The 27,996-nt window shown below is 35.0% G+C and overlaps 1 protein-coding gene across 1 annotated transcript in view; it reads right to left on the reverse strand.

Moving 5' to 3' along the window:
* Positions 1-27,996, reverse strand: part of DNAH8 (dynein axonemal heavy chain 8) — a 163,211-nt gene that overhangs the window by 63,829 nt on the left and 71,386 nt on the right. The window contains exons 44-54 of the mRNA XM_026059841.1: positions 25,542-25,720; positions 23,345-23,532; positions 20,629-20,715; positions 20,380-20,487; positions 19,475-19,609; positions 17,601-17,762; positions 11,977-12,223; positions 7,662-7,903; positions 7,441-7,581; positions 3,009-3,246; positions 1,846-1,988 (exon numbers count right to left, since the gene is read on the reverse strand). Coding sequence (XP_025915626.1) covers positions 1,846-1,988; positions 3,009-3,246; positions 7,441-7,581; positions 7,662-7,903; positions 11,977-12,223; positions 17,601-17,762; positions 19,475-19,609; positions 20,380-20,487; positions 20,629-20,715; positions 23,345-23,532; positions 25,542-25,720 — 1,870 coding nt within the window. The remainder of the gene's footprint in view (positions 1-1,845; positions 1,989-3,008; positions 3,247-7,440; positions 7,582-7,661; positions 7,904-11,976; positions 12,224-17,600; positions 17,763-19,474; positions 19,610-20,379; positions 20,488-20,628; positions 20,716-23,344; positions 23,533-25,541; positions 25,721-27,996) is intronic.

Below are 27,996 nucleotides of genomic sequence, written 5' to 3' on the forward strand. Positions count from 1 at the left end.
ATCAGATAAGCATTATCAAAACTGTTGATTAAATGCATAAAAGAGCTGGTTTAGAAGAAGGGACACTTTTAGTGTCTAATTTTGAATGATACATTATTCTGGTAGTTTTTCTATGTCTCCATATGCAGTGACACAGTATGTGTTTTTCATCCCATCCAGATTCTCTAACACAAATCAGTTAAGTTATGCAGGCAAAAGAGGAAGGAAGAAGTGAGAATGTACAAGAGGTTCTCTCTCCTGTTGCCTTATAGTTAAGTCCAAAGAGAAAGGATCAAGTGAGAATGTACTGGAGGATCATTTTCCTGTTGCCTAAATTTTTCCATTTTTCTACCACATTTACTGCAGCAGTCACTTGTAGGTGATGACTCTAAGAAAGCTTTTTTAATAATGAGAAGTAGTCTGACATCTAATTTGATTATAATATTTCTATTATTTGCTTTTTGCTAGAGGTATTTTTGGTGACACAAGCTTTTTGTGAAATAAGGCTAGTTCTCTCCTCTCCTACTTTCCTGAAAGCAATTAAACAATACAGTATGGATTAGATTTAGCTATATTTCCCCTCAAGTAAATTACTAAAAGAGATACTCTAGAGTTCTGTAGAGACATGAAGTGACAGTAATTGCAAATACGAGTAACAGCTACTGAACTATGTACGGAAGACTTAACATCTACAGCTTTCTAGGAAATGTTATTAGAAATGAGAAACAATTAGATGGATGAAAGAATGTTGCTTTCCATCTCTGGACATGTAATTCTTTCTTGAAATTCCTCTTGTATTTCTGTGTATTGTCTAAACTACCCGATCCACTCTTTTTCTCTAAACTAAATAAAATATGTAAGTTAGGAGACATGCAGAATTGATTTAGAGCGAGTAATGTAATGTTCATGCCTCCTATTGGACAGGCCAGTAAAACTGGTAGGAGGAAGCAATTCATCAATGAAACTCTGAAATGTGCTTTACCTTCCACTTATAGAAGGGAACTGAGAACTATTCCTACTTAACAGTAACAAAAGAAAATCACCTGTTTTCAAACCAGTCAGTCTTCAACTTTTCTCAAAAGATCAGCATCCTTCCTTAAGGAACACTGTGGTTCTGTGGTTCCTAACTAAATCCTCCTCTTGTTGGAATATTTAAGTCTGTAACTTAAATTCCATATGGTCCCAATCTAATTATCATGACATAAACGGATTTATCTTAGTAAAAAAGGCCTTCTGGATCCTTAAAGAGCCCATGCATCCTCTCTCAGTAATATTTTTTTTATTGTAACCAAATTCGTCACGTGCTTATTGCCCTGAATTTCATGAATCTGCCTGTCAGAGTCATGCTTGATCCTGTCTCTAAGTATCCATGGAGGAATATGAAACCAATGCATTTGAGGGTATACTTTTTAAGAACAAGATGAGGCCTGTTGCATAAGGCCTCAAGGACACTTAGTCAGGATGTTAAGCTTTGCAAAGCAGATTTGGGCCAAGGTCAAGAAATCTTATAATCTTTCCTAAAGATTATTTCCCCTTTGTAACTGTCTTATTTTTGGAAAGAAACCCCCTTTTGATGACAGCATAATTATTCTGCATCATGTTATATATAATACAGCACTTTTTAGCTCTTAGAATATTTTAAACTTTTGTCATGGACTCGGAAATAATTAGAGAAGATTCATATTTTAAAAATGAAAATAAAGTAACATAAGCAAAAAGCAACATATTTAAATAATGCTGCAGCTAGAAAACTGACTAGAGACAGAGGATATGAAGAATGACTGCAATCTCCCAGTTACTTTCTAAGTAGGTTTCTATTTATCTCATATAGTAGGCACATAAGTAAATAAGTAATCCTGCACGTACTTTGTGTTGCTTTGCAATTGTGTCTATCAAAAACTGAGTTCTGACATTGTCAACATTTGGAACCAGAATAGATGCATAGTCTGGGACACTATCTGTTGGATAAACATATTCCTGAACTTTTTTACTCCAGTGCTCCCAGTCACCTGAAATGGCAAAAAAATGGAAAATATCTCACAATATTTTTATTATATTCAGCATTCTGTTAGTCCAGGAAAATCAATCCTGGATGATATATATGGGTGAAGCACTATGAGTGTATATATAATATAATTCCTAAAGGGAAAAGTCCACAAAGTATAAAAAGGGATAAACTTTCTCAAACCTAGCATCTAACAAAGGAGGTACTAGTGGTGACCTCTGATTAGTCTGTGCAACTACTAAACATAAATGTAGTTCTTTAATTTATATATAGCTGTCTAGATAAGGCAGAAGAATGTTTACATGGAAGCTCTTTCTCAGACTGTGCCGGCAAAAAGTTGTAAGATACGAGAATATGGAGTGTGCATGCGTACGCTAAACTGAACACTGCTGGCAAAAGTTCTAAATTTGGATACACAGGAAATAGATGCATTTATACTGGTATTTATATGTGAATATGCTCTGAAAAAAGAATGGTAAACTATTTGTGAAATTGGTTATGTCTATGTTATTTAAACTATTAATTCTTTGTGGAAATTATTATAGTAATCAGTCTTACAAATCGTAAGATTTATTAATGTTTATCAAACATATGGATAAATAGCAATTTATTATTAACTGGAAATAAAAATTAGTTTATATTGTTTAACAGAAAGTGCTATTTGGAAAGAAATTAAGAATAAAAGTAAAATTAATTTAGGCTAAACCAGAAAGAGCAAAATTATCTGCACATTGTAGGCTGGTTAAAAATAGTCAATAGAAAGAATGTGTAAGAATGAAATTAAAAACAACAAAAAAAGAAAATATTACCAATGGGCACTATCCCTTGTTTGTTAATTCTCACCTCCACAGAGGTACTGCATACAGAATTTGTATTAATACAATATTGTCAACAACAAAAGAAAATCTGTACTTATATGACTAAATAATAATGACTAAAAGATTATTTTTTTCAATTTCAAAGCATCTATATTCAGTTTTAAAATGCCAGTACTAAAAAAAAGAATGTTAGTACTTTTTCTTACCATAATCAGTAACATAAAACTCATACATCGTTTGAGTGGTGCCAGGGGAGATTTCTGGTAAGTCTAATTTGTTATCATGAGCTCTAATGAAGGCTTCAAGTTTCTCTCTGCTGTCCAACTCCAGAAGGGCACCTAAACTCCACATTAATCCAAAGCTGAACAATTTATGCAGATGGAATATAGTTGATAAACCACCTTCTTCCTTCGAGGGAATCAAACCCTCCAAAAGATTAATAGACTGAAAATATTTTTAAAATATCATGTATTAAGAAAGCATTACATAATCTGATTTTTTATACATAGTTACATATAACTAATATATATGTATATATGTATTCAAACTTTAAAATATAATTTGAAAACCAATACAGGATACCAAAGAATAATATTAAATTCAAAATTACGAACTCAGGAAAATAGATTAAAGACACCTATATAAGCCTGGGTAAAATTTTCAAAATTGCTTAAGTAATTTAACAGTCAAGAATCCTTTCAAATCATACCTATATGATAATGTCACCTAAGAGCTAGAGTAACAGAACAGCTTTTTAATGGTATTTATAATGCCTAATGAGATTTTCAGAACTCCATAAATGGGTAGCTCTTAATGAAATAGTATAATTTATGTGCCTATTCACTTCTAAAAATTCCTCTAAGCATCTCTTTCCATCTTTAAACATGGAAGAAGTTTTCAGTATCTAATGTATTTTCTAGAAATCTAGTAATTTGCTAGCTATGATGTTGTTTATGAAACCAGATGCTTATTTTGATAAAATCATATTATTTAGATAAAAACACTTTAGATAAAATCATATTTAGATAAAAACATGTTATTTAGATGAAATTACTTAAATTCCTTTTCTACAAGATAATGTCAAGTACATTGTCTCAAAATACGTCTTTCTAAACAAGGAAGCAGATTTTCAGTTAGATCTTGGAATTACTAATCTTTATGCAGACTATGATCTTACACTTGAAGCTCAAAGTAATGCAATAATACCTTTTTTAAAATACAGGCCAAAGACAAATTGTTAGAATACATTTTGATTATTTTAAAACTCAGGTATTAGAAAAAAAAAATTTAAATGAACAATCAATATTAATGACACTTAATAAGCTGGAACTAATGACACTTCTTTTCTTTGGAAGATAGTTGATTTGTTATCTAATCACTTCAGGGACAGGTTGTATCACAGTTTATCTGAACAAAATCTTTTTTTTTTCCTACAAAAACATGCTCTAGTTCAAAATTTCCCAGATGCTTTGTTTGAGTCATAGCAATATTCTGTAACAAGTTACTGAAGAAAGAAAACAGACATAATTAAACTGACTGATAAAAATATAAAAATGGTCGTAACAAATCAGCTGAAACTCCAGTTTGCCCAGCATCTCATCTGTAATAGTGGACACTTAGCAAAGAGTAGAAACTAAGCAAAAACACAATACWTCCTGCTGGTACTCTCTTGGCTTCAGTCCTCTGCAGCTTGGGGCTTTCTGAGCCAAATACACTTTCTCTGTATTTAGTAACCCTCTATGGATTTTTCTCCCATGAAAATATCAAGACAAGTCCTGAACCCTTATAAACTTTTATTATCCATAATACTCTTTGGCAAGAGATTCCATAGGTCTGCTATCCATGGCATTGAACAATTTGTTTTTCCCCCACATGAATCCCTTCATGTTTACCGTCACTGAATTTCATTTGCCATTTCATTATCTAGTTGTTCAGTCTCATAAAGTCTGTCTACAATTCTTAGCTATTTTGTTATTGYTATTGTTATTATTTTGTTAACAATAATATTGTTATTTATTATTTTGTATTGTTTGGTTAGCTGTTTTGTCCTTAATACCCTGAATAATTTAGTATCATCAGCAAACTTTTCCACCTAAAATTTTGCAGGCCGTTTACAAACATTTCAAACAGCACTGGTCCCAGCACAGGTACTTTAGATCAGTGGTAGCCTCCCTCCTTTCTGAAGGCTGGTCTTTATTCCTATCACTCATTTCCTATCTTCTAATCACTTATTTACCTATAAATGAACCTTCTCTCTTCTCCTATGACTGCTTAGCTTCCATATAAACCTCTGGTGAAAAAATTTGTTGAACACCTTTGTTCCTTCATGTGGACCATATCAATCAGGTCGCTCTGACCTACAAGTTTATTCACTTTTCCAATAGGTTTATAAGGTAGGACATCCCTAAATAAAAAATGTGTTGAATCTCTTAGGTAAATTATATTTGTCCACCCAATGAGGTGGGCAAGAGGAAGGTAAACACCAAAAAGACAAATGTAAATATAAAAACAGTGAAAAAAAATCATCCAGGAAGAAGTGAAGAATATATATAGTTAGAAAGTCAATGGCAGTGGAAATTGCAAGAAGGAAAGCAAAGGTGAGATTGCTTTTTATAAAACCATTATGAAACTGATGTAGGCCAAAAAAAAAAAAAAAAAAAGCTTAGATTGTGAATGCTAACAGACAGCAGATGATTGGGTGTATGTGTGTGTGTGKGGGGGTGAACATTTAAAATTGAACTTTTGATCACTCAAACAGAAGTCTGCTACTTGCTTGCCACAACTRGTATGGGCTGGTTGTAAATTTTGATAACCCCTGGACTAAACACAGAAGTGGCACATCCTGAATGCTGCAATTAATAAAGAGACATGAGACAGAACCACCACTTAGGAGGCCGATCATGCATAGTGCTTCTGCACATAGACCATTTAGACTGGGAAAACCAAGACCTTAGGGTTCCAGAAAGAAGGGGCGGTGACAAAAAGAAAGTTTCCTGAAAAGAAGATGTGGTCTCAGAAAAAAGGTAGCTCAGAAAGGAAGAGGTGAAGAATCTGGCTGGAAGAAAGATCCTGGAAGTGGGGAAAATCCTGAAGATCAGAGAAATGCATGGAGACAAATGCCGGGGGATGCCCAGGGACCTTGTTGAGTAATACCCATGACTGGTAGCTGTGATCAGCTGAACAGCATAGAAAAAAACACAACTTTCTGTTCGATCTTCCCAGATCAGTAGCGAAAACCCTGCTGAAAAGGGAAATCAAGATCTAGTAAACATAACACTGGGGAGGTGCAAGTGAGTGAATGAGTTAATGTGTGATATAATCAAGTCGGGTAAAAGCTCTGACCTTCCTGGTTCTTAAATAAACCCCAGTATCCAGATCCACTAAGGAGGGTTGTTTACTCTGTCTCGTCTGTGACAGAAACTTCCTAGAGATTTTTGCCACAGGAAGAAATATTAAATATAGGAAAAATCAGGAAACATTACCATAAAACAGCATGAGTAAAACACTGACATGCTCACACTTTCTGAACAAACCCTCATCAAAAAAAAAAAAAGGAAACTTTTAGTCCCAGGAAAAGTCTTCCATGAAGACAAAAATCAATTCAGTCAGAGGGTTCGCAGACAACAAATGTAAAAGAAAAAAAATATTTTATATCAAAAAAAAAAGTGCAGAACACCTCCATCTTGTTTATCATCAGAAATTAGTGAATTACATAGCTGCTACCTGTGGCCTTGAATTCTTAAGATCCAAAATCTGTTTGATATTACACATAGCAATCTTTTGTGGCATTTACTGAGGCTATTAATTTGCAGCAAAATACTTGAAACTCTTGAAAATCTGAAGTTAAATCCATAATGGGCAATAAAGATGTACCAAATGCTAATTGTTTAGTTTATTGTTAATTATGGTCTTAGCCAAAATATTATGTCTACCTTCTTATTAAAGGCACTACTGAATTTGTTACGAGACACTTGTTATAAAACAGGGACTACATGGACAAATGGAAAGCCTGGAGACAGACTCTGCAGATGGCAACTGACCCATAAACAATTTAGCTAGAGACGTACAGTAAAGGACTGATGGCCTTGCAAGATTTGCCAAGCAAATAATCATTATTAATAAATCACTGATAAAGGTTAGGCTCCACTCAGAGTAGAATTCCAACTGATAGGAAGGCAGAGTCAAAACTTCCTAAGATGACCTTGGAAGAACTGACTCTCAGAATCATATCTATTACATCTGAAGATAAAAAGATAATTAGAATTATTCTTCATTCTCTCCACTGACAGTACCAGTAGGGTTAGATTGGCCCTTACTGCAACTTATTTTGCATTAAAAGAATTGGAATGAGACCACTAATTTATTAAAATTTCCTTCTGAAAATCTACTGGACCCTGCAAATTCCAGTCAAGAGAATACTAGCCTGCATACGAAGAGATACAGAGAAGTAGAAGTTTCTTCTGCACATCTCTTAACAGTTCCTCTCGCAGTACCCGACAAACAAATGTTGAGTTGTGGTTTTCTTTGTCAGGAAACAATCTTTTCAAACGAAATTTTGTTATCAAATATCCTGTTTGCTATTTCTGCACACTTACTCTAATCAGTCAATTTATACAAACTTATGCAGTATCTGTTTACCTGCATAATGTAGTTACATTCCAAAAGCTCCATTTTTGGATTAAGGTTTAATTTCATATATGTATAAGCTGGTTCAAAGATTCTATCATATAAACTTTGTAAAACTTCAGCTTCTTGAGACGAACGTTTTTTCAACCACGCCTGAAAAACATCCACAATATTCTTCTGTATAGAATGTATAACAAAGCAAAGTTAGGAGTAGCCAGCAATGATAATCTTACTTGCAATATTGGTCTCCAGCTGAGAGCAGAACTACTGATGTACACCATACCCATTCGAGAAACCGTTGCTGGAGAGGCATTCTCAATGTTGTGGACCTCAAATAACAGCTTACATGTAGGAGACATAGGAATTCGATCTCCATTTGCTAGAGTAAGAGTCTTATTATCATCTAAAACTGAATTTAGATTCTCAATCCAGATTGCATCTACAGGACCATCTAAAATAAGAAAGACATTTTCACCTGGAAAAACAATGAAAAGAGATATAATTCATGCCTCCATGATGAAACAGCAAGAAAATAAGTCTATGAGAGATGCTTTAGAACTTAAATAATGCATAAAAACATATTTTTATAGTAATTCCTGCTGTCTCCACAGGCCCTCATTACTGTAGGAGTTGCATACTTAGTTAAGGAACCATTTTTGAAACAGTAAGTAGCAAATGAGGGCAGGTACATCTTTACAATGTTATATCTGAGAAACCAAAAAACTAACAGTTCAACAATTGCCTTGTGCTCCCTAAAAAACATAGAGCTGAACCTTTGTTACTGCAGACACTAACATACTTTTCTGTCCTTCTTAGCATCAGCATTCCAGATTTTCTCTTCAGGGATGTCACTGGACTTCCAGAGCTGACCTAACAAATCGCACTAATCTTCTTGTCTCAGCTGAACACCATTTCCCCAAGCCTGCTCATGATACAATACTGCTGTAAAGACTGTTACGTGTCTGTAGAATAGCTGTTCTTTTAAATTTATTTTTTTTCTATATACGTCTTTCTCTCCACACGCATTCTCCTGTTGATGTTGATGTGTTCACATTTGTTTTAGTTAACAATTCCCCTAAATCAATGCATGCATCTATCTGTCATCATGTCAATGACCAAAGGCATGAAGCAGCAAATTTGTCCCAGCAACGCTCTAGTTTCTTCATTTTGCAGAGCATTAGTTCTTACTAGACTTTCAATATTTATCTGTGATGTAGCTCATAAAGACTGTGACATGTATCACACACGCACACATATATGCGCACACATGCTCATGCATGAAAGATGGAGAAAACACATCTCAGAGAATCTTATTCAATGTATATTCAAATGTTTTGTATTTGAGCAATTGTTTGTATAAATACAAATTTTAAGAAAGTGTACAAAGCCACGAAATTATAGATGTCATTGTTACTGTTGCTTTACCTGCCACATAAAGGACTACCTGTAGCAGTATTTTTTCCCCCCACATATTGTCCTATGGTAAAATTCCACATGTTTTGAAATGAGTGACAGTGAACATACAACAATACATATCTTTACTGATCATAAGAAAAAAGAAAAAGTCCTTTACGTGTACAGTAAGGCAGAAGCACAAGAATATCCAGGACTCCTGAATCTTAAAGTCTAGTCCATCATTATTTCAGACATTCCCAATTCATAATCTACTACAAATGCATCGTAAGTAATTTAAAATTAGTTATTTCTGCTGCTAATTGCTCTTCTTGGAACATAACTATCTCTGAGTGTTAGAATCTTTCTTACAATAGACAGCTGCAGCCAAGTCGCAAACAATTTATAAAGATCTGTTTGTGTGCATCTGTTTCTTCCAGAGCATACCAACTTTATATGTTACAGAGAGCACCTGAATTCTTACTCAGCTTGTGATTGAAACAACACATGTATTTCAGACTTGTACTACCAATTCCTTGTGGCAACTGTTTCAATTTGAATTAAATCCTTTTCTCCACTATGTTGTATTTTATCTCATTTTCTATTACAATTCTTTCCTTCAAAATCTATTCTAAAACTTTACATGGTATTGAGGCCAGGCTAAAAGGCCTGTTGTTGCCCATATCTTCCATTCCTCCTTTAAAACAGCTACTAGCAACTAGAAATGCAAAAGTAATGGGATCAGAAGTAGAGATTCCAAAAGGAACTTGATTTTGCATTCCAGTAATTAAGATTCTTGTTCAGCTCCTTGAAGCAACATTTTTATCAAATGCTTCTCTAATGTAAAATATGCAAACAGTTCTAGGAACAGAATCTGAAGTCACTGCCCTGCCAGCTTAGAGCCTATACTGCTAAACTACAGTATCTGGTTTCCTTTTGCTTTCTCTTATGCCCGCATCCTCCCTGGCAGTCAGGGAAGTTTCTTGAAAAGTCAGAGCTATAGTTACAAATCTAGTCAAGCTGAGAAGAATGTAAAGCCTCCACTGTAACATCCGCCACTTTCTATGCAAGTGATCTAACCATGAAACTTTTCTGTAAAGCTCTATTTTCAGGGTATTAGTCTACAGAGCAACTATTCACAGACCAACAACATATTTATCTGCCCTGCAACACAGCGTAACGAGCCCTTGGTTTAGCAAGGAATTGTTATTATGGAAATTCACTTTCTCTTCCTGGAAGGACCCTCTTTCTCCTGCACTTCAGGTTAAAGCTGCTACACTTTAGGATTTAGGGCTTTCTGAGTCAATCCTGGCATAAGATTAAACGTAAGGAGTGGAGGGACAGGGGAGGCTTTAAACTTGCAAGTCATTTGTCTTGCAACCAGCCCTTCCAATAGCCAGTATCAACACAGATACAACAAAGTGAAGACTGAGAATATAAATGTCTAATGAAGAGAAAACAATCATGGTAACTACTAAATAATGCTGAATATCCAGCAGTCCAAGAAAAGTTGAGTCTCCTCCTTCTTCCAGATGACAGAAAAAGATTGTGATACAGACAGAGGTTGTCTCACCCCTGAAGTAGCAAGAGGAACAGACTCACCAGAAGAGCCTGAAGACTGAAGGACGGATTTCCAAACAGAACAGTTCGGAAAGATGGAAATAGGAACTTGCTATTACTTCTGTGATAGTGGTTATACATCTAGCACTACTGGTTTGGGATATATCCACCAACCCATTGTGGGGAGTGTTTATATTTATGAATCTTGTCTGTGGGGTGATACATATTTTCCTTAGAGGAGAAGAGAGAGAAATCCCAAACCAATGGCAGACATTTGTGGCAAACAAAACGTAAGAGGAGAAATAGGTCTGCTGATTTATCCCCCAGAGGTTTTCTCCTTTTTTTTTTTTTTTTTTTTTTGGTAGTAAAGCCACTTAAGAAAAATTTTACGGATAACAACTGACCAAGGATGGGAAAACTGCTGAACATAAATTTTTCAAATGGTAATGACCAGGACTTTTTGGAGAAATCTGTGTAAAGAAGAATTTATGATGTCGAAAAAACTCCAGCCACTGAACACCCCATTTCCCCAGGCAGTTGAAATGAAATAGCTTAGTTCTTTGTACATTCATCTTTTATTATGCAAGGGAAAGGAATATTATCATACCCTACAGATGCAGATGTTGTGGCCTAGAAGTTTCCCAATCTTGAGTGACTGGCAGTATGCACCTTCAGATTATTAAAATTTATAGCCACTGTAAGACAGAATTCCTGGTCTATATTCATACGTACTGATAAAGAAGACAGAAGTAAATATAGTGTTCCAAAATTTTATGTCTTGAACTCTGAATGTTCCTGTGCAACAAAACACGTACTACCCTAATGAATTCTACCGTCCCTGAAACTCTGCTTTGAAAGCACATTCCTTAGAAATCAATAGGGAATAAGGAGTCTTTGTTTGAGCAACTAAACAAAAGGTGTTGAGTATTCACAGATCACATTTAAGTCAATGAAAACTATCATTGCTCATCAATTCTGAAAATCTAATCACTTCTATTTTATTTTGGAATATAAATATAGATGAAAATGCCTAATTTTGGGCTATTTTTAAAATTCTAGCTTTGTTTTGAATATAAGAACCTTTGAATATAGAAAACTACTATTTCTGTTAAAAGAACCTTCTTCTAAGAACCACAGTTCCCTTTCTTTAATATAAAGAATTTTATTTTTTAAAATACAAATGAATACATGTCACTGTGAAATGAAATTTTGATATTTTAATCCTAAAGTACTGAAATATGGATACTCAAAGCATTAAAAACTACAGGAAAACATTATTTGAAAGCTAATGCAATTAGGACAAGTAAATCTTAATTAAAATTTAACAGTGTCCAAGTAACACCTCTGCAGCAAGCTGGAAAACTGAAGTGGCAAGGAAACAGACAACTTTTATCTAGATATATCATCATCATACTGAAATAATAAATTCTGAAACTATTGCCATTTATTAAGGAGTGGATTGCATCATCATCTATGTTCTCATGTTTTTATCCAAGAGGGAACGTTTTTACATTTGCAAACTGCAAAACAAGATTCTTTCTTAATTTATCATTCAAGAAGTATTTTGATGATACCACACACAAAGCATTTACATACCCTTTTTAGCTTTCAGTGTTTTCCTCCATAGTGTAGAAAAGATTCCATCTGTCCAATCATTAGTTGCAGTATCTAGTCTTCCAAACATCTGAGGAGCAGTAATAGCTTTGGGGTTCATACGCATTTCTCTGTGAGGCTGCCCGCATTCTGTCAGTGCTCTCATTAACATAGTTATGACCGTTGTTTTTCCAGATCCACTAGGCCCAAGCGTCATCAACCCATGGCGTACTAGAGAAGTCTCATAAAACTATTAAAAACAGCAAAATATTTTGGAAGATTTTTGCTTGCATTTAATATGTTTGATAGCCAGTGATTAAAAATATATTAGACATGCAAGACTTTCTGCTGAGAATTGAAAAATAATAAAAAAAAAAACTTCATAATTTGTATGCATTCCAAATAACTTCCTGATTTTTACTGTTTTGTGAAATGGTAAATACCTTCACATCCTAACTCAAGCACCAAATTAGTTTACTGTAACACAGTTTCTTGAACTAAATCTTAACTGAACCTTTCAAAGCAAATCAAAAATAATTTTACCGGATTTTAAGAATAATTCTTTATATTATTCAAAAGAAAAATGAATAGTAGCAAAACATTTAACACAACAGAAGACGGATTAATTACTAAAGTGCTCAAATATCCAAGTATATGAAATAAACATAGACACAGCACTTCCTACGGACAAGTGAGCATATTGACTATGTTTAATTAGACATTATCTTCTGTCACAGGGATACCTCTGGGTGAAAAAACAGCAGTTAATCAGTGGACTTCTCCCCCAAATTTGTATGTACCATGACATTATGGCATCAAAATTAGGTGATGAGATACCCATTCTGTTTCTTTGTGACAGGCAGTTATGTTTTATGGTCAGGCTTACATCAAAGTTATCACAGTTTCACACAGCTATTCAATCAAAGGACAAGAAACCCATAAAAACAGTTAAACATAAGACACTTTCTATACTTACATAATACTAACACTATTGCATGATATGCATGAGACACCTCAGACTGTTATGGACACCTGGTTTTAACACAAGCACTTTCAACCATCTCTACTCAGTATTAGTTTATGTCTGGATACGGTATCCTTAGTAACTTTTGTACTTTAGTCTATTTTAACCTTAATTCCTCTACAGCTTTCCCATATGATAGAACTAAAATAAAGATCTTCAAAAGATATACTCATAATCCCCACCAGAAATTTATGAGAAAAAGTCCAACTAAAAAACCCATAAAAGCATTTTATTGCGGCTGCTTTAACCAGAGTCACATTGAAAATACAGATTCTGAAACACCATAAAATRACACAGAGATCTTTCTTCTATTTCTGAAAAACTTAATCTAAAAATTCCAGAGACATTTTCTCCTAGAGCTGTAAAAATACTCCCTGCTGACAGTCAAACAAATTATTATTAGGACTTTAGTAACTGGTTATTTTGGGGGGTCGGAATTACTGTTCTAATTTAATGTTGATTGAATCATGGTATCATGAAAATGACAGTAAAAAAATATTTGGTAAAATAATTTTAATAACGGCACACAGCATTTTCTACGTTCTGCGTGCAATGACAGCTGAGAAGTATGGGTATGGATGTGAAAGGATTAAACCATTGATCTTGCTGAACAGAAAGATTTCTTCCCAAGAACTGGAGTTCTTTCAGATATGTAGTCCATATATATGTTTAGACTGTGGACGGTCACTTAACTCTGGAGAGCTTTTTTCCTTCTGCAGTACCTGTAGGGAGCAAATTTGCCTTCACCCTTCATACCATTTGACATATAATCATGAAAGGGAAAGAATGGCCAGAACCTTTTCCTTGCCTTCTCAATTGAGAAACTCTAACAAAAAAGATTTCAGAAGGCCCATGACACAGAAGAGGAGGAAGGAAAGCGAATGTATATTAGACAAAGAACTCTGTGTCTCAAAGACTCTGCTTACTGGTAAGTAACCTTTGTTCCTATTTGGAAGTGGCAGCTCAGTGAGACAACAGAAACATCTAGCATATGGATTAGTATATGTATGGCTCCAAAAAGAGCTCCAACAGGAGCCACAGGAAAGGAAAACAAGGATGGAATAAAGCAGTAAATTCCCCAAAGATGACAATAAAGAAGGGAAACTAGATGTTTACACAGATGCTTACTGCAGCAATAATGTGCTGTATCTAAAAAAGGAAGTTGAGAGAAAGTAATATCATACCAGATATGCTTTGCCTTTTTACACAGACCTGAATATTCAGCAGGTGGAGAATGGACATACACTGTACAGTCTGTGGTGGTAACATCAGAACTTGGATAGCTTCACTGCTAGTTACAATTTGCTTACTGAAAGTTATATGCTGCCATATCTGAAAAATTCTGGACTGCCTGTCCTCAAAATGTGTCAAACCACAGCAGATAATGGCTTCATTATAGAAAGGAATAACATCAGAACTTGGATAGCTTCACTGCTAGTTACAATTTGCTTACTGAAAGTTATATGCTGCCATATCTGAAAAATTCTGGACTGCCTGTCCTCAAAATGTGTCAAACCACAGCAGATAATGGCTTCATTATAGAAAGGAATAACAATTTGTACATCTCTGGTTCATATTCAAAAGGACTGTCTTGGTAGCAAAAGCAGGGATGCAAGATACACAGTGGTGATGCCATCAACAATTAGATGAGTGTCTACATGTAAAAGAGGTCTGATTTCACACAGAATAATACTCCTTGCAAGAAACAGTTGGTAAATACATATTTTCCTTAGAGGTGGCTGCAACGCTCCCAGGGAGTTGTCACCGATAAGGTTTTAGCAAACTGGGCCTTTTGTCAATGCTGAAGCCAAACAATTATTCTTCTAATTGTTCACCATCACAACAGAAATCTTTGTCCACAAACTGCTCTTCCTTGGAAAATGTATAAGCTTTCAGCCAGGAGTTTCTTCTTGAGGTCATCACCACTGCCCTGTTGTTAGAGACGCTAGCAAAGGCCAGTAGCACAATCTGGAAGTCACTTGGCTCTCTGTTGCAGTAAAATCAAAGTCCCTTCAAGAATCTTATGACACAGAATTAGAAAACAAGTTGTATCAGACTGAAAATAACTGGTACATCTGCAGAGAACTGCCAAATACTAGCATGAAATGGCTGTGTGGTGGACAAATAAAATTTTTTTGCAAAAATTCTACGTGCTTATAGCTCTTTGCCAAAGAATATAATTTAAAATGTGAGCTTCTAAATATGGCAGTGGTAGCCATATGGTTAGGTTCTGTAAGAAGACAGTATCTCTTTCTGGATCAAACATTTCTGTCCTCTTTCTTAGATGTACTCCCACAAAACACTGGGTTTTGCCATGAACTGAGTAGAATGTAGAGCAGAGACACTTCAGGAGTTGATGAAGAATACAAAATATCAATAACAGAATACTTCAACTCCAAAGATTCCTTTAGTGGGATGTTTAATGAGGAAACTACTCATTTCTGGAGCTCTAAAAATAACCAACAACCACTATGCATGAAAATCTGAAAAGCTGTGGTTCCTGTTCACACTAACAGTAGCTTTCTTTACAATATGAGTATGCATATGAGTATTCAGAGTCTGCAGAGACAGTAGTGGATAACAACTTTTCCACCAATTCTGTGAACAATGAAAAGCTGGTAGGTAGCAGAGTATACTAGGGAAGGCAATGTATCCTCTTAGGAATAAAAACAAGAGGGATGATTTGAGGAAGTAGTAGAGAGGTATGGTTGTTACTTAAGATTGAGCAGCTTTCTCTTATCCAGCAAATCACATTGTAGATTTTTTTTTTTTTAAGCTAGAGAAGTTTGCAAATTATCAGAAATCTGGAGGTGAACACAAAGCTCAGTGTGCTTTTCTTGGTCTGCAGCCAGCTTCTTTTGAGATACTGATTTCATAGGAGCCAATGATGCATTTTGCCATTTAAGGCTATACAGCCCATGAACAAGCCTAGCACCTCAAGGCCTGTACTTTCAGAAAGTCTATATTCTGTGGCTGTATTTCAAAAAGATGTTAACATATTTCCCAGGGTGAAAATGTTTTAAAGTGACAGCTGCTGTAGCCATGCCCTCAGTATGGCAATCAACAAAGTTACGAATAAACGCCTCTAGAGCAAAATAGTTTTCAGCTATTACTAATGGCAGAGGGTATCAGTCTTAACCATTAGCAATGTTTAACAATTATCTAGAAAGTAGGGATAAGTAAAATGGGGAAAATTAGAAGACAGCAAAATTTTTCTCTGTCTGACAAGTTTTACAAAGCAAAATTCAATTTCATCAGTTAATGGAATAAAAAATGAATTCAATTTCACTAATTAATGCTACAAGCTCAATTTCAATGAGTAATATAGCCAATAAAGTAAATAAAGTTGATCACTGTTTAAAGCATGGTCTAAGAAAAAACTGTGTTCACACCTTACTGCCTGCATGCAGAAAAAAAAAAAAAAAAAAATCAAAGAACATAGGAAAAGAACAACTACCATATTGTATATCATCATCATTCATTAAAGTGTACTTTCAAAAGAGAGTACAACAAAAAGACAAAAGAGAAACAATGCTCTGATTACCTTTGTAATTGTTAGTGACCTTCTAATTATGCCTGTTGGTTTTCTAATTATCATCTGTTGGTTTTGTTAAGTTTGCCTTCTAAAAAAAGAAATGTATAGGGAAGTGTGGCTAATGCATTTCAGAAGATGCTAACTTTGAACTACACACAAACTACAGAACCTTAACTACAGACAAATTAATAGTAGCTGCATTTGTTCACAGACTTTGTAGTCCAGAAAGCCTCTAAATCTCTTGATAGCTTTCACCTTTCAATCAAGAAAGTCCTTGAGGGGAAAAAAATTCCCTTTGGATGACACACTCACTCTTGTTATTGATGCTGTTTTTGACTCTTTCATTTTATAGTACCTACCTGCATGTTCACTTGCATGCTTAGCCTTGTCAGAGGTTTCCATAAGGTTGTCATAGCATATGCTAAGGCTGTTTTCTAAGGCTTCTACATATGCTTATACTTTAACTCTTTCAACCCAATATAGCCGAGCTGAACGACTACCCAACCAGTGTACGAGTTCTCAAAACTTAGATGAGAAAAACCTTTATTTACTACAATGTCTGCTCACACTCAGTGTGAGGACTCTCCTTCATTAGAGAAGCATTTAAGTCAGAAATACATACCTTTTACATTTTTCTTTGTCCTTTTAAAGGTCTCTTAGTTCTCACCCCTTACAGAGCAGCATTTGTACCCTGGCTGCATTTCTTGTCACTCTTTATTTACTGCTTTGGCCTCTAAGATGTCTCTGAATCTTTCTTATGTCCAACCATCCCTAATGTAGTCTAACAAACTCATGTTCAGAGAGCCATGTAGGACCCTTACTTCTTCATTCAGGTAACTAAGATGCACTACCATATCTGGGAAAGGGTGGAATAACAGTGTGTTTTAAGGCATTTTTTCTTCTTCTTGATAATCTAAAGAGGACTGGTTTTCCTTTATACGATCTACATACAACCTTTGTTTTTTCTCCATGTTAGCAGCATAGCTCCTTGAGTGAGACAATGGTTAGCTACTGACACGGTGTTCTGACTCCTGTTTATAAAATAGATTTTTGGAAAAAAAGATCTACCTGAACAAGCTTAAGATTCCATGGTGGATGATTAATCAATCCTGCCTCTTCAACCTGATTAGCTACTGCAGCCTGAAGCTCTGCATATGTATTACTATCCAACTGTAACCCCGGAAAGAGGTCATTGATAAGACTCAGAAACAAAGGCTCATCTTCATCTACCTGAAACAAAAAAGTTATGAAGTGTTTAAAGCATGGCTATCCAAAGAAAGTTCTCAAACCAAAATGAATCTCTATGCTAAAATAATACATAGTAAGGAAAAAGATGCTTATGCTTATAAACACAGCTAGCCAACTGGACGTTTCACTAAGGAAACAGCATTTTGAAAGTATCACCCATATGCCATGTGAGAAACAAATTCAATACTGAAAGAAAACTCCCACTGACCATACACTGAAATCCATTTGTAAAATCCCTCAACACTTGCAGCATACACTGGAAAAAACAACCTATCTTGAAAGAAATCTTCCCGTAACTTCTCCTTCCAGTCCTTAAATAGCTTTTTCTCCAGCCTTGCCAAACTTCACCAGGAGCAAACTGCCTACAGTCCCAAAAGCATCAAATCGATCTAGACCATACCTGAGCAAAAGATGCAAAATTTGTCAAGGCATCTCTATTACTACTACAATCAATAACCCTGTAACAGAACCATCAGAATTCTGTTCTACACTTTCACTTCCTGGAAGGCACCACATTTCATCCAATGCAAATGCCCTTATGGCAACTATATAGCTTGGACTAAACAAGCCACTGTGAAACCAATAAACTCACACAAACAGTAAAAAAGAAAAAAAAACAAAACTATTCTTAAAACAATTGCCACATTTCTGATCTTTCAATCCTAATACTTACAGGACACCTACAAAAAACTTAAAAAAAAATTGTGAAAGGTAGAGTTTATATTCTTGCTGGATATCAAAAAACATGGATTCAATACATACATTGATTTTATGGCACATGATAATCTCTCCTCCCCAGACTAGTCTCTTCCATCTTCACAGGCACTCTTCATCCTGCCAGCTAACATTGCTTTTATTTCACAGGCAGCAACCATTTTTTTTTGGAGAGGATCTAGCTGACACGTATCTACTTAATCTATGACCAACAGTTCCCAATTTTTATTAAGCTTTGATGTCTGCTGCTTCTATGCTAAATTTGAAAAATAGCTGGTGTATATAAAGACTTCTTTATGTTAGAATGTTATGGCTACAGCACTTCCACAAAAGCAAAGTTCATAATTTTAGACACACGATAACATTTATGGACACGTACCCATTGTATTCCCAAGGTGTCCTCACTGAGCTATATGCATATATACTAGTTCTTTTTGTCTGTACAGTGAAACTGCTCTTACATTCTACTGCTTTTATAGTAACTGATGAAGCAAAACCTTACTGGAACAGATGGATGAACATCTAGAAATCTTTGACAAATGGCTGTTATGCATGTGCAAACTAGATTCAACATTACAAACTCACTTCATCAATTGAGGAACTGCGTTGTTGGCAGGTGTATAAATATGCATTGTTGAGCAGACTGACTTTAAAAAATCTGATTTAGTGGATATGTCAATTATTCAGGTTATGGTATGGTAATCAGTGTGTACACAGGTACTTCAGGAAAATGTAATATCTACTGATAAGTCACTATTAACCTGTTCAGAACCTCTGCACCCTAAGCACTGTTTTCAAGTTTAATAAACTCACACTGCTGTTAATGATCACATGATGATTATCATGTTCCAAGTTTTAAAGAAAAGTTAGGTTTGAGACTTTTCCCTCATCTTCTACAAAAACCCATGAAGTATCTAGAAGACTTGCTTATACATGGTGCTAAAATCTTTAATTAGTTTTTTTGTTTGTTTGTTTTTTACCAGCTTAGAAAGATTCATGTCTCTTAGCCCTCTCATAACAATACTTAATTCGCTTTCATTTGGTCTGGCCCTCTTTTGAGATCCAAGAGTTCTCAGAACGGAAAGGATATTCCTCAGACCAAAGTCATAATGAACCTAAAACAGGCAGGGGAGGAAAAAAAGGTTTATGCATCAATAACAAGTTTCCCAGACTTATTTCATCAGTATATCAAACCTTACTTGTGTACTGTATAGTTCAGTTACCCTGCCTGGAAAAGGTAGTTAAAATAGGAATTGCTGTTGTTGTTTAGGAATTATTCTATCAAAAAAAAAAAAAAAAAAAAAGAAGAAGGATAATAAGGTTTATTGGGGGGTGGGGGAAGAGTGGTATTTTTTTCTTTTCTACTTTTATTTTTCTTTTCTGCTTAAAATTCCATTGACTTCACCATTAATCATGCCACATAGAGATTATTTTGTAGCCCTCCATAGCAGGGTTCTCAGGTGTTTTCAACAGAGGCAGCTTAAAGCCTCAGATGAAAGCAGTGCTGTGGAGAGAAGCCAAATTTAAATCAAGTTTGAGATGTTCTTTCTGGAGTTTCCAAATTCCAACAGCTTTTTCCTGCCTTAGCTAATTCTTACAGAAAACTGTCATTACCARACTAATTTTTCCTGGCTGCAGCCTTCAGGCAGAGAATCTCAGACATGTGCAACTACAAAATATCATTGTTTAACACTTTAGACAAATGCATGTATATCACTATACAAACATGAATTAACATAGCTATTTGTTCAAAAATTTTATATAGATATTTGTTTGAATTATATTTCAACTACTTCAGTATTTTGCAGAAAGCAACCAAACCAAAACCTAAAGGGTTGTATTGTGTAAATACTAAGACAAAGGGGAAGGGAATACATAACATTACCTGCTTAGTGAGCTGCTCCTCGCAAAGTTTATAAAGAACAAAGAATTTCTGAGCCAAGATCACATTATCAATAAACCCACAGCTTGCAAGCTTAACTCTCATAATTATCTGAAATACAGTATATAGATATACATTTTTTTTTTTTTTTTTTTAGGAATCCCATTAGTTTTTCTGAAGCTAGGTAAGCAAATTAAAATACGTGAATAATTTAAAATACATTTTTTCTTTCAGTTCAGTCATTAATTGTACCTGTCTATCTGGAACCATCATTGAAACAGTTCTAAATTGAATTTTGAGATTTTCTGGTAGTTCTTGACGTCCAACATATCCAGGATTCTATAAAAGAAAACACACTGTATTCTTATTTACATTAGTCAAAATAATTTCCCTTTTATTGTTCGCAAAATGTAGATTTATGCATAACCTAGATTAGTTCAGAATTAGATTCTTTGTCCACTAATGATTAATATGAAAAAGAAATTTCAACCATAACTATGAATGCAATAATTTCTGTATAACTTTATCATAGCAAGCTAGCTATTGTAAATTTATAATTTTATGGAATAAAACATCTATTTGGTCAAATTTCTTCTAGCGTTTTCCTATTGAAAAAAAAGCTTTTATAAAGGTTAATCTAACATTTGATTCCTGCAATCATGTAAAACTGCTCTTTTTTTTCTGACTGCAAAAGAAAAACACTTACTTTCTCTGCTGGGACAATTCTAGGAAACTGAAGTTGGCAAATATATGAGGACCTTCATCTTTTTTGAGAAACATCATTTTCAAAAAAGAAGGTGAAAACTAAAGAAATCTGGGAATACTATTAACCTTTTAACCTCATTTAAATATGGCAAGGAGATAGAATTCCTTATTCAATAATGAAAGCTCATTTGCTTTCTCAGGGCCTAAAAATAATGTGAAGGAACACAGATACTTGATTCAAAAGCTTTCATTGCCAAATTTCTTCATTGACCAAATACCATAAAAAGATATGCTCTCATAGAACTTCTTTCAAGACTTAAAGAAAAAAAATAAAATAATAATAATAAAAAAAAAAAAGTAATAGATTTGTTCTAGGATCTGGCCAAAATTCCACAACCTAGTTCACACAGGAATAATGAACTTTACACTTATTTGTTTCTTAAAGAGAAGTCCTCTCTTCTTTGTTTTCGATACATCAGGGGATTGAGATTGGGAAAACACACTCATGCACGCACACACGCACACAAATCATTCATATATTGGTAGACTGCCAGTCTCCTGAACTTACTTCTCAGAACACTGACAATGAGACTGTTATAGTCAGTCTTTCTGGCATTTGAAACATGCAGAATATATGTAACAGTTAACATTTTCCACTTTTTCTTTAACCACTACTTCAAATGACACACCATAGTCAAGAGAGGTTCTGAAGAGCCATCACCTTCAACAGAGTTCTACACTGAGATCTTAGTAGCTTGAGATAATTATAATAAAATGACTGAAGATCATCAGGAAACTGATAGTTATTCTAATAAGAAATTTCTGATAACTGGAGAACAGAGTATTCAATGCTGACATAACTGACACTGGTCAAACCTTAGGCACTCACTGCTGGCACAAACTGTACAGAAGAGGTAGGCTTCCTGGTATATAAAAAATGCAATGGATAGTAAAAGACAAAAAAAGGATAACAAGCAGCCTGTAGTAAGGAAATACCAGGATGTTCCTTCTTGTATCTCTTGTGCCTAAAAGGTTAGCCTTGAAGTATTGAATCTCACTGAATGTTTTATAGTTTGTGAATGAATCCTATCTGCTGAAGTAAGAATCAGATGAGAAGTTGTAATTCTCTTTTACTAAACACCTGACTTTAATAATGGTTCAACAGCATGCGCAGAGATTTTAATGATACAGTAAAGCTGACACACTGACAACAAAATTACCACATGAAAACATTGGAACAAAATCACTGAAAGAAAATTTTAATGACCAAGAAAGTTTGACTTGTAGATTTCCTAAAACATGCTGCAAATGTGAGAAATAACTCTGAAGTCAAGCTTGAGCTGCAGGCATAGAATGTACTGATTTGGTACCAGTAAAATCAATACTGACAAAGTGTCAGAGCTTCATAAGCAGTATGCCTTGGAGATGGCACTGGCAACAGTAGGAGGTTATTTCATAATTAGTATTAATGCACTATGTCTAGAATACCTATGAATACAAAGAATGCAGTGTGAGGAAGAAATCTTCCCCAGAGCAAGGAGGAAATAAAGCCCAAATTGGTGAYGTTTAAGAAATAAGAAGTAGCTAAAAGAAATTTTTGACCACCTCAGTTATTATCCTGCACTTGAACATGCAGATGAAGACTTTAATTTTCCAAAAAGCTATCTTGCATTGCCATCCACTTTGGCATTAGGAAACATCCACTATAAAATTCCCTGCTCATGAGAAAACAGGAACTGTTGCTATGAAGCCTCAGGAATCCCGTGTTTTATTCCTGGAATAATCATACTTAGCCTCTGTAAATCAGCTTGAAAAACTCTTCTATCCATATAAAGACTTATCTCCTTGAAAAATGTCCTTCCTACATCTCCAGACTTCAGTGGAGGTTCTCTTTGTTCCTACCAGTAGCTTTCTCACTAATGCTGTTAAAGTATTTCATGCTAAGTAGTAAAGTCTATTAGTGTTTCAGTCCTCTAATAGCACAGAGAATTCTGGAAATTTGGACAAACTCTTGGCCTACATAATGAGCTGCAATACAGTAATGAGGGGACATAATTCACTGAACCTTATGAATAATCTTAATGCAAAAACTGAGGCATGCAATTCATGAACAAACAGATTATTTGTAATTTGTTATGGTACTTTAATTCTATAGTGACAGCACCACCATCTAATTAATAAAACAGGTTCTTTTCACCTTACCATGTAATTAACTTTCAGATAGCATAATTTGTCACTTCTCTGGGATTATTACTATATTTACCATTGTAAGGAAAATTCCAAACTCTGGATTTAAATCTACAGTGTCTCCATCAGAAAAAATGAACTGTTTTTTTCTTTCTTTTCTTGCTGTTAAAATAATATAAATTTGTTGTGCTGCTACTGACAAGACAGGCAACTCAATTCGGTTGAATTCATCAAAACATCCCCAAGATCCAGACTGCGCAAGACCTAAAACAGAGACAAAAAATTGTTATCTATTGTTCTTCGTGCATATTTGAGACTATGAATTACCTGTCTTTTCCTGCAAGTAATGAAGTAAGATTAGATTTATTTCTAGCCCTATGGTCAAGCTGTATTTCCCTTTAATCCATCTAAGTATTTTGATACCTATATTCAAATTGAGTTGATATTAGTTGATTTATACAAAATGTTTAAGAGCGAACAATAACCAGAAAAAAGACTTGATCTCTTGGAGTATTTGGCAGAACTCTGACACACATCTTTCTGTGAATGGAGCTTTTTAATTGTAAAGCAATAATTAGATTCTGTTGCAAAAAGCAGTACTGTTAATCTAAATAATAATAATAATAATAATAATAATAATAATAATAGAATTGGAACTACAAGAGAGGGTCCTAAAACATTACAACAAAAAAGTCCTATGGTTTTTTATTTGCATTTGGGTGTTCCATCCTTGATAATGCTCTTACGTTACTTTTTATTTGTCTCTCAGATCATAAAGGTTAGAATTAAAAACTGAAATTATTTTTGCACTAACTGGAGTTTTAAATAAAACACTGATCATCACAAGCCAGAAAATATTAAACTTAGCACTTATATCCCTATTCACAAGCATCAGCCTCTTAAATCCACACTAAACTAAAAGTTTTTAATGTAATGCTACGGAATATTAACAATGAAGTGCAAACAATGCTCTGTGTGAATTCGTGTATGAAAGAAAGAGAGGAAGACAGAGAAAGGAAATGGAAAGAAATATAGAAACACTACATTAGTATTAATAACATTTTCATAGAGGATTAATTTCACAGTTGCTTGATTTCAGTTTGTGAAAGTAACTAATGTATTTAGTAGCAACTAAGAGAATTACTGTTCCTTCAGCAACATTTTCATGAGAAAACTTGTAGCAGCATTTTTTTTTCAGATGACATTGAAGTACTAGTATGTGGTAGTTTACTTTCACATATATTGAAAGACAGCTATTCAGAAGTGAAAGATTTAATTAAGTCATTCAGGGTGTATTATTGTTACTTATTTAAGGCTAAATCACTTCAAAGTGATTCTGTCATCACTTCAAAGATTTTTAAACTTAGAATGCCTTGACTTGCAAAGAGGCAACATATTTACATATCCATGGCTTTGGGCACTTTTCTGCCAGAATTACTTGCTTAGAAAAAACAGAAATCTGAATAGTTTCACTCCTTATTTTTCAATACATGCAATAGTATACATTTGAAAAATGAGCAGACAGAAACCTCATGAAGCTCAACAAGTCCTGTAGCAGGGACAGAATAACTCCATGCAGCAGTATAGGCTGGGTGCTGACTGGCTAGAAAGCAGCTTTGCAGAAAAGAACCTGGGGTCTTTGTTGACCACTAACCAAACACAAACCAGCAGTGTGCCCTTRTAGCCCGAGAGGCTAACTGCATATTGGGCTGTATTAGCAAGACTGTAGCCAACAGGTTGAGGGAAATCATTTTCCTCCTCTACTGAGCACTTGTGAGATCACAGCTGGAGTGTTGTGTTAGTCTGGGGCTCCCCAGTACAAGAAAGATATTAACATACTGCAGTGAGTCCAGCAGACAGCTGCCATGATGTTTGGGGCCTGGAGAACATGACCTAGCRGGAGAGGCTGAGAGAACAGGGTTTGTCCAGCCTGAAGAGAAAGCTAAGTTCAGCCTTTTGCTGTTGATGACTACCTGTAGGGAGGGTGTTGAGAAGATGGAGTGAAACTCTTCTCAGAGATGCACGGTGGACGGACAAGAGACAATGGACACAAGTGGCAGTGTGGGAAATTCCAACTCAATATAAATAAAAGAATTTTTACCACTGAAACAGGGGTCTAGAGGTGGTGCGAAATTTCCATCCCTGGAGATACTCAAAACTTGACAGGTCCTGAGCAACCTGCTCTAATGATCTGCTCTGAGCAGGAGGTGGGACTAGATGACCTGTGGAGGCCCCTTCTATCCTACGTGAATTCTGATTCTATGAAATCTTACCTTTGAAAACTCTGCCCAAACCTCTGAAGTCCATTTGATCAGAGCAGTTAAAGACTACTACATATTTTCCCAGAGCCTTTCCCATGTCTTTCGTCGTTTCTGTTTTACCAGTTCCGGCTGGTCCTGCTGGGGCGCCTCCCATGTTCATTCCCAAAGCCTGAGCTAAAGTTATATAGCACCTATAAATGTTAATTCATATTATTAAATAATATGAAATATATATTTATATATATAAATATAACAATAAGCTGCTACATTGAACCATTACTTCCTCAGAAATCAGTTCCATTGATATCATTGAGACTTAAGGAAGTTCAGGGTGGTAAAAGCCACAGAATACACCATTTAATTACAAATGCAAGATAGATATTTTTTATTTTATCTAGCCAGGTACAAACTGTGACTATTAGACGAACTAACATATTAGCGCACACCATAAGGGAATTTAATTAGAACTAACTTTTTTTATCTGCCTTTTTCAGGTAAAAAGAGCAGATCCTGCTGCTGAATTGTGCCACCTGATCGTATTCTTTAGGAACTGATTCTGTACACATTTCATTAGGTTAGGTTACCTTTGTTTAAATCCTCCAGCATGGAAGAATGAGGCTATATGGCATCCTCCACAACATATGGGTAAAAAATGAAAAACTTTTTGGCATACTAGTGTGTGAATCTAGCAAGACCTGGTCAAGATCAGAAGGTATGTGTTTTACATCAGTTTAGACATACTGGATCTGGCATATCCATCTAGATCAGGCCCAGTATACTATCTCCAATAGTGTCTGATAGTCGATGCTTTGGGGAAGAACCTAAAAATAAGATGTGAGTAGAGAGACCCTTTTCCTGGTATATATTTCCAGCTTCCAGTAGTGAGTTGCTTGAGGATGCTGTGGGCCAGGTGTTAATTTTTAGCAGTCACTAATAGACCTGTTCTCCATGAATATAATACCCTTCTCCATGCACTTAAACCTTTCAACCTCCACAACATATGAGGGCACACAGTTTCACAATTTAATTATGAATTGTGAGGAAAACTCTATTTCCTTTTGACTTAATCCTTGTAATTTTATTTGGTGACCCCTAATTCTTTTTTTTTGGGGGGGGGGAGGGGAGGAAAGAAGGGGATTAAAAAAAAAAAAATTTTTTTCCCCAATTCACCTTTTCCACACCATTCATGATTTTGTCAACTTCTGCTACTTCTAAGAGACCTAGTCTTCATAGACCTTCTTCTTGTATAGAAGCTGTTCCATACTTCTGAACAATCTTGATGCTTTCCTCTATGCCTTTTCTAATTTTGTTACATTATTTTTGAAATGAGATCACTAGGGTGCAGGCAGACTGTTTTAATGTAGTCAGATATACATTGTTCTGTTTTCTATTCCTGTCTAACATTGTATTTGACTTACGGGTCACCATTTAGCTTTGAGCTAATGTTTTCAGACAACATTTCATACCTACTGAGTGACAATTTCTAACGTAGAGCTGACACTGTGAATGTACTTGACATCGTCAACATTTAAGTTCACTTCATTTGATATGTTATGCCCCATTACTTTAAGCACAGTTCTCTTCTTACTAGTGTAAGAAAATTACTGCAGAAAATTACTATTGTTTGGCTAGGCAGTAGAATAGAAGGTTTTATGCCAGTGTTGCCATTTCATGTTCTTTGAATTTAATAATAGATGGCCTCAATATTTTGTAAATACTGAATTCAAATTAAAAAATTCCAAGAAAAAATGCTAAACTTTTTGACTTTTTAAGAATTAAAAAAACCCCTACCATTTTAGTTGTAAGTGATTCTTAGTTATGATTTTCAGCCATAGCAAGTTATTACAAAGTAATGTTCAAGGAATTAAATGACAAAGTTTCCACACAAATGATTGGGTGTCTTCACTGGCAAATCAACTGAACATATCCAACTTTGAATGTATCCCTAATAAAGGTATTTCTGTTTTTAATCAATAATTAAAATACACTTTAATAACTAGTCTCTACAGTCTGGCTCTACTAGTCCCTACAGTCACTGAAATATTTCATGCCAAACTTGGACTGGAGGGAGCTTGATGTTTTCTGCCCAATTCAGTTAACCAGTAAGAAACTTTAAAGTGACATGAAGCTTTTACTTCTACAGGTCTACTGGGATCAAGATAAATTTTTGAGTAGAATTTAACATTTTTGCGTCAAAAATACCTGGCTGTTAAGGACAGTACAGTCTGCTGCAGAAATGGACTGAACAATCCATGTATATTGTCACAATAGAAGTCCTATCTCTTCTGGAGGAAAAAAGGTGCTCCAAAAATTGTACAGACCCAAACTTCATATGGTTAACAAACTAAGTGATTGAAGGTTGGAAGTTATTTTTTGTCAAGGGCCTCTTTTTGCAAGTGAAGTATCTTTTGGCCTTCTATTTTCTCATTTGGCCAAAAGTGACATCTCAAAAAAGGAATACTTGGAA

This window comes from Apteryx rowi, unplaced genomic scaffold, assembly GCF_003343035.1.
Source record: "Apteryx rowi isolate R43461 unplaced genomic scaffold, aptRow1 scaffold_160, whole genome shotgun sequence".
NCBI classification, from domain to species: Eukaryota; Metazoa; Chordata; class Aves; order Apterygiformes; family Apterygidae; genus Apteryx; species Apteryx rowi.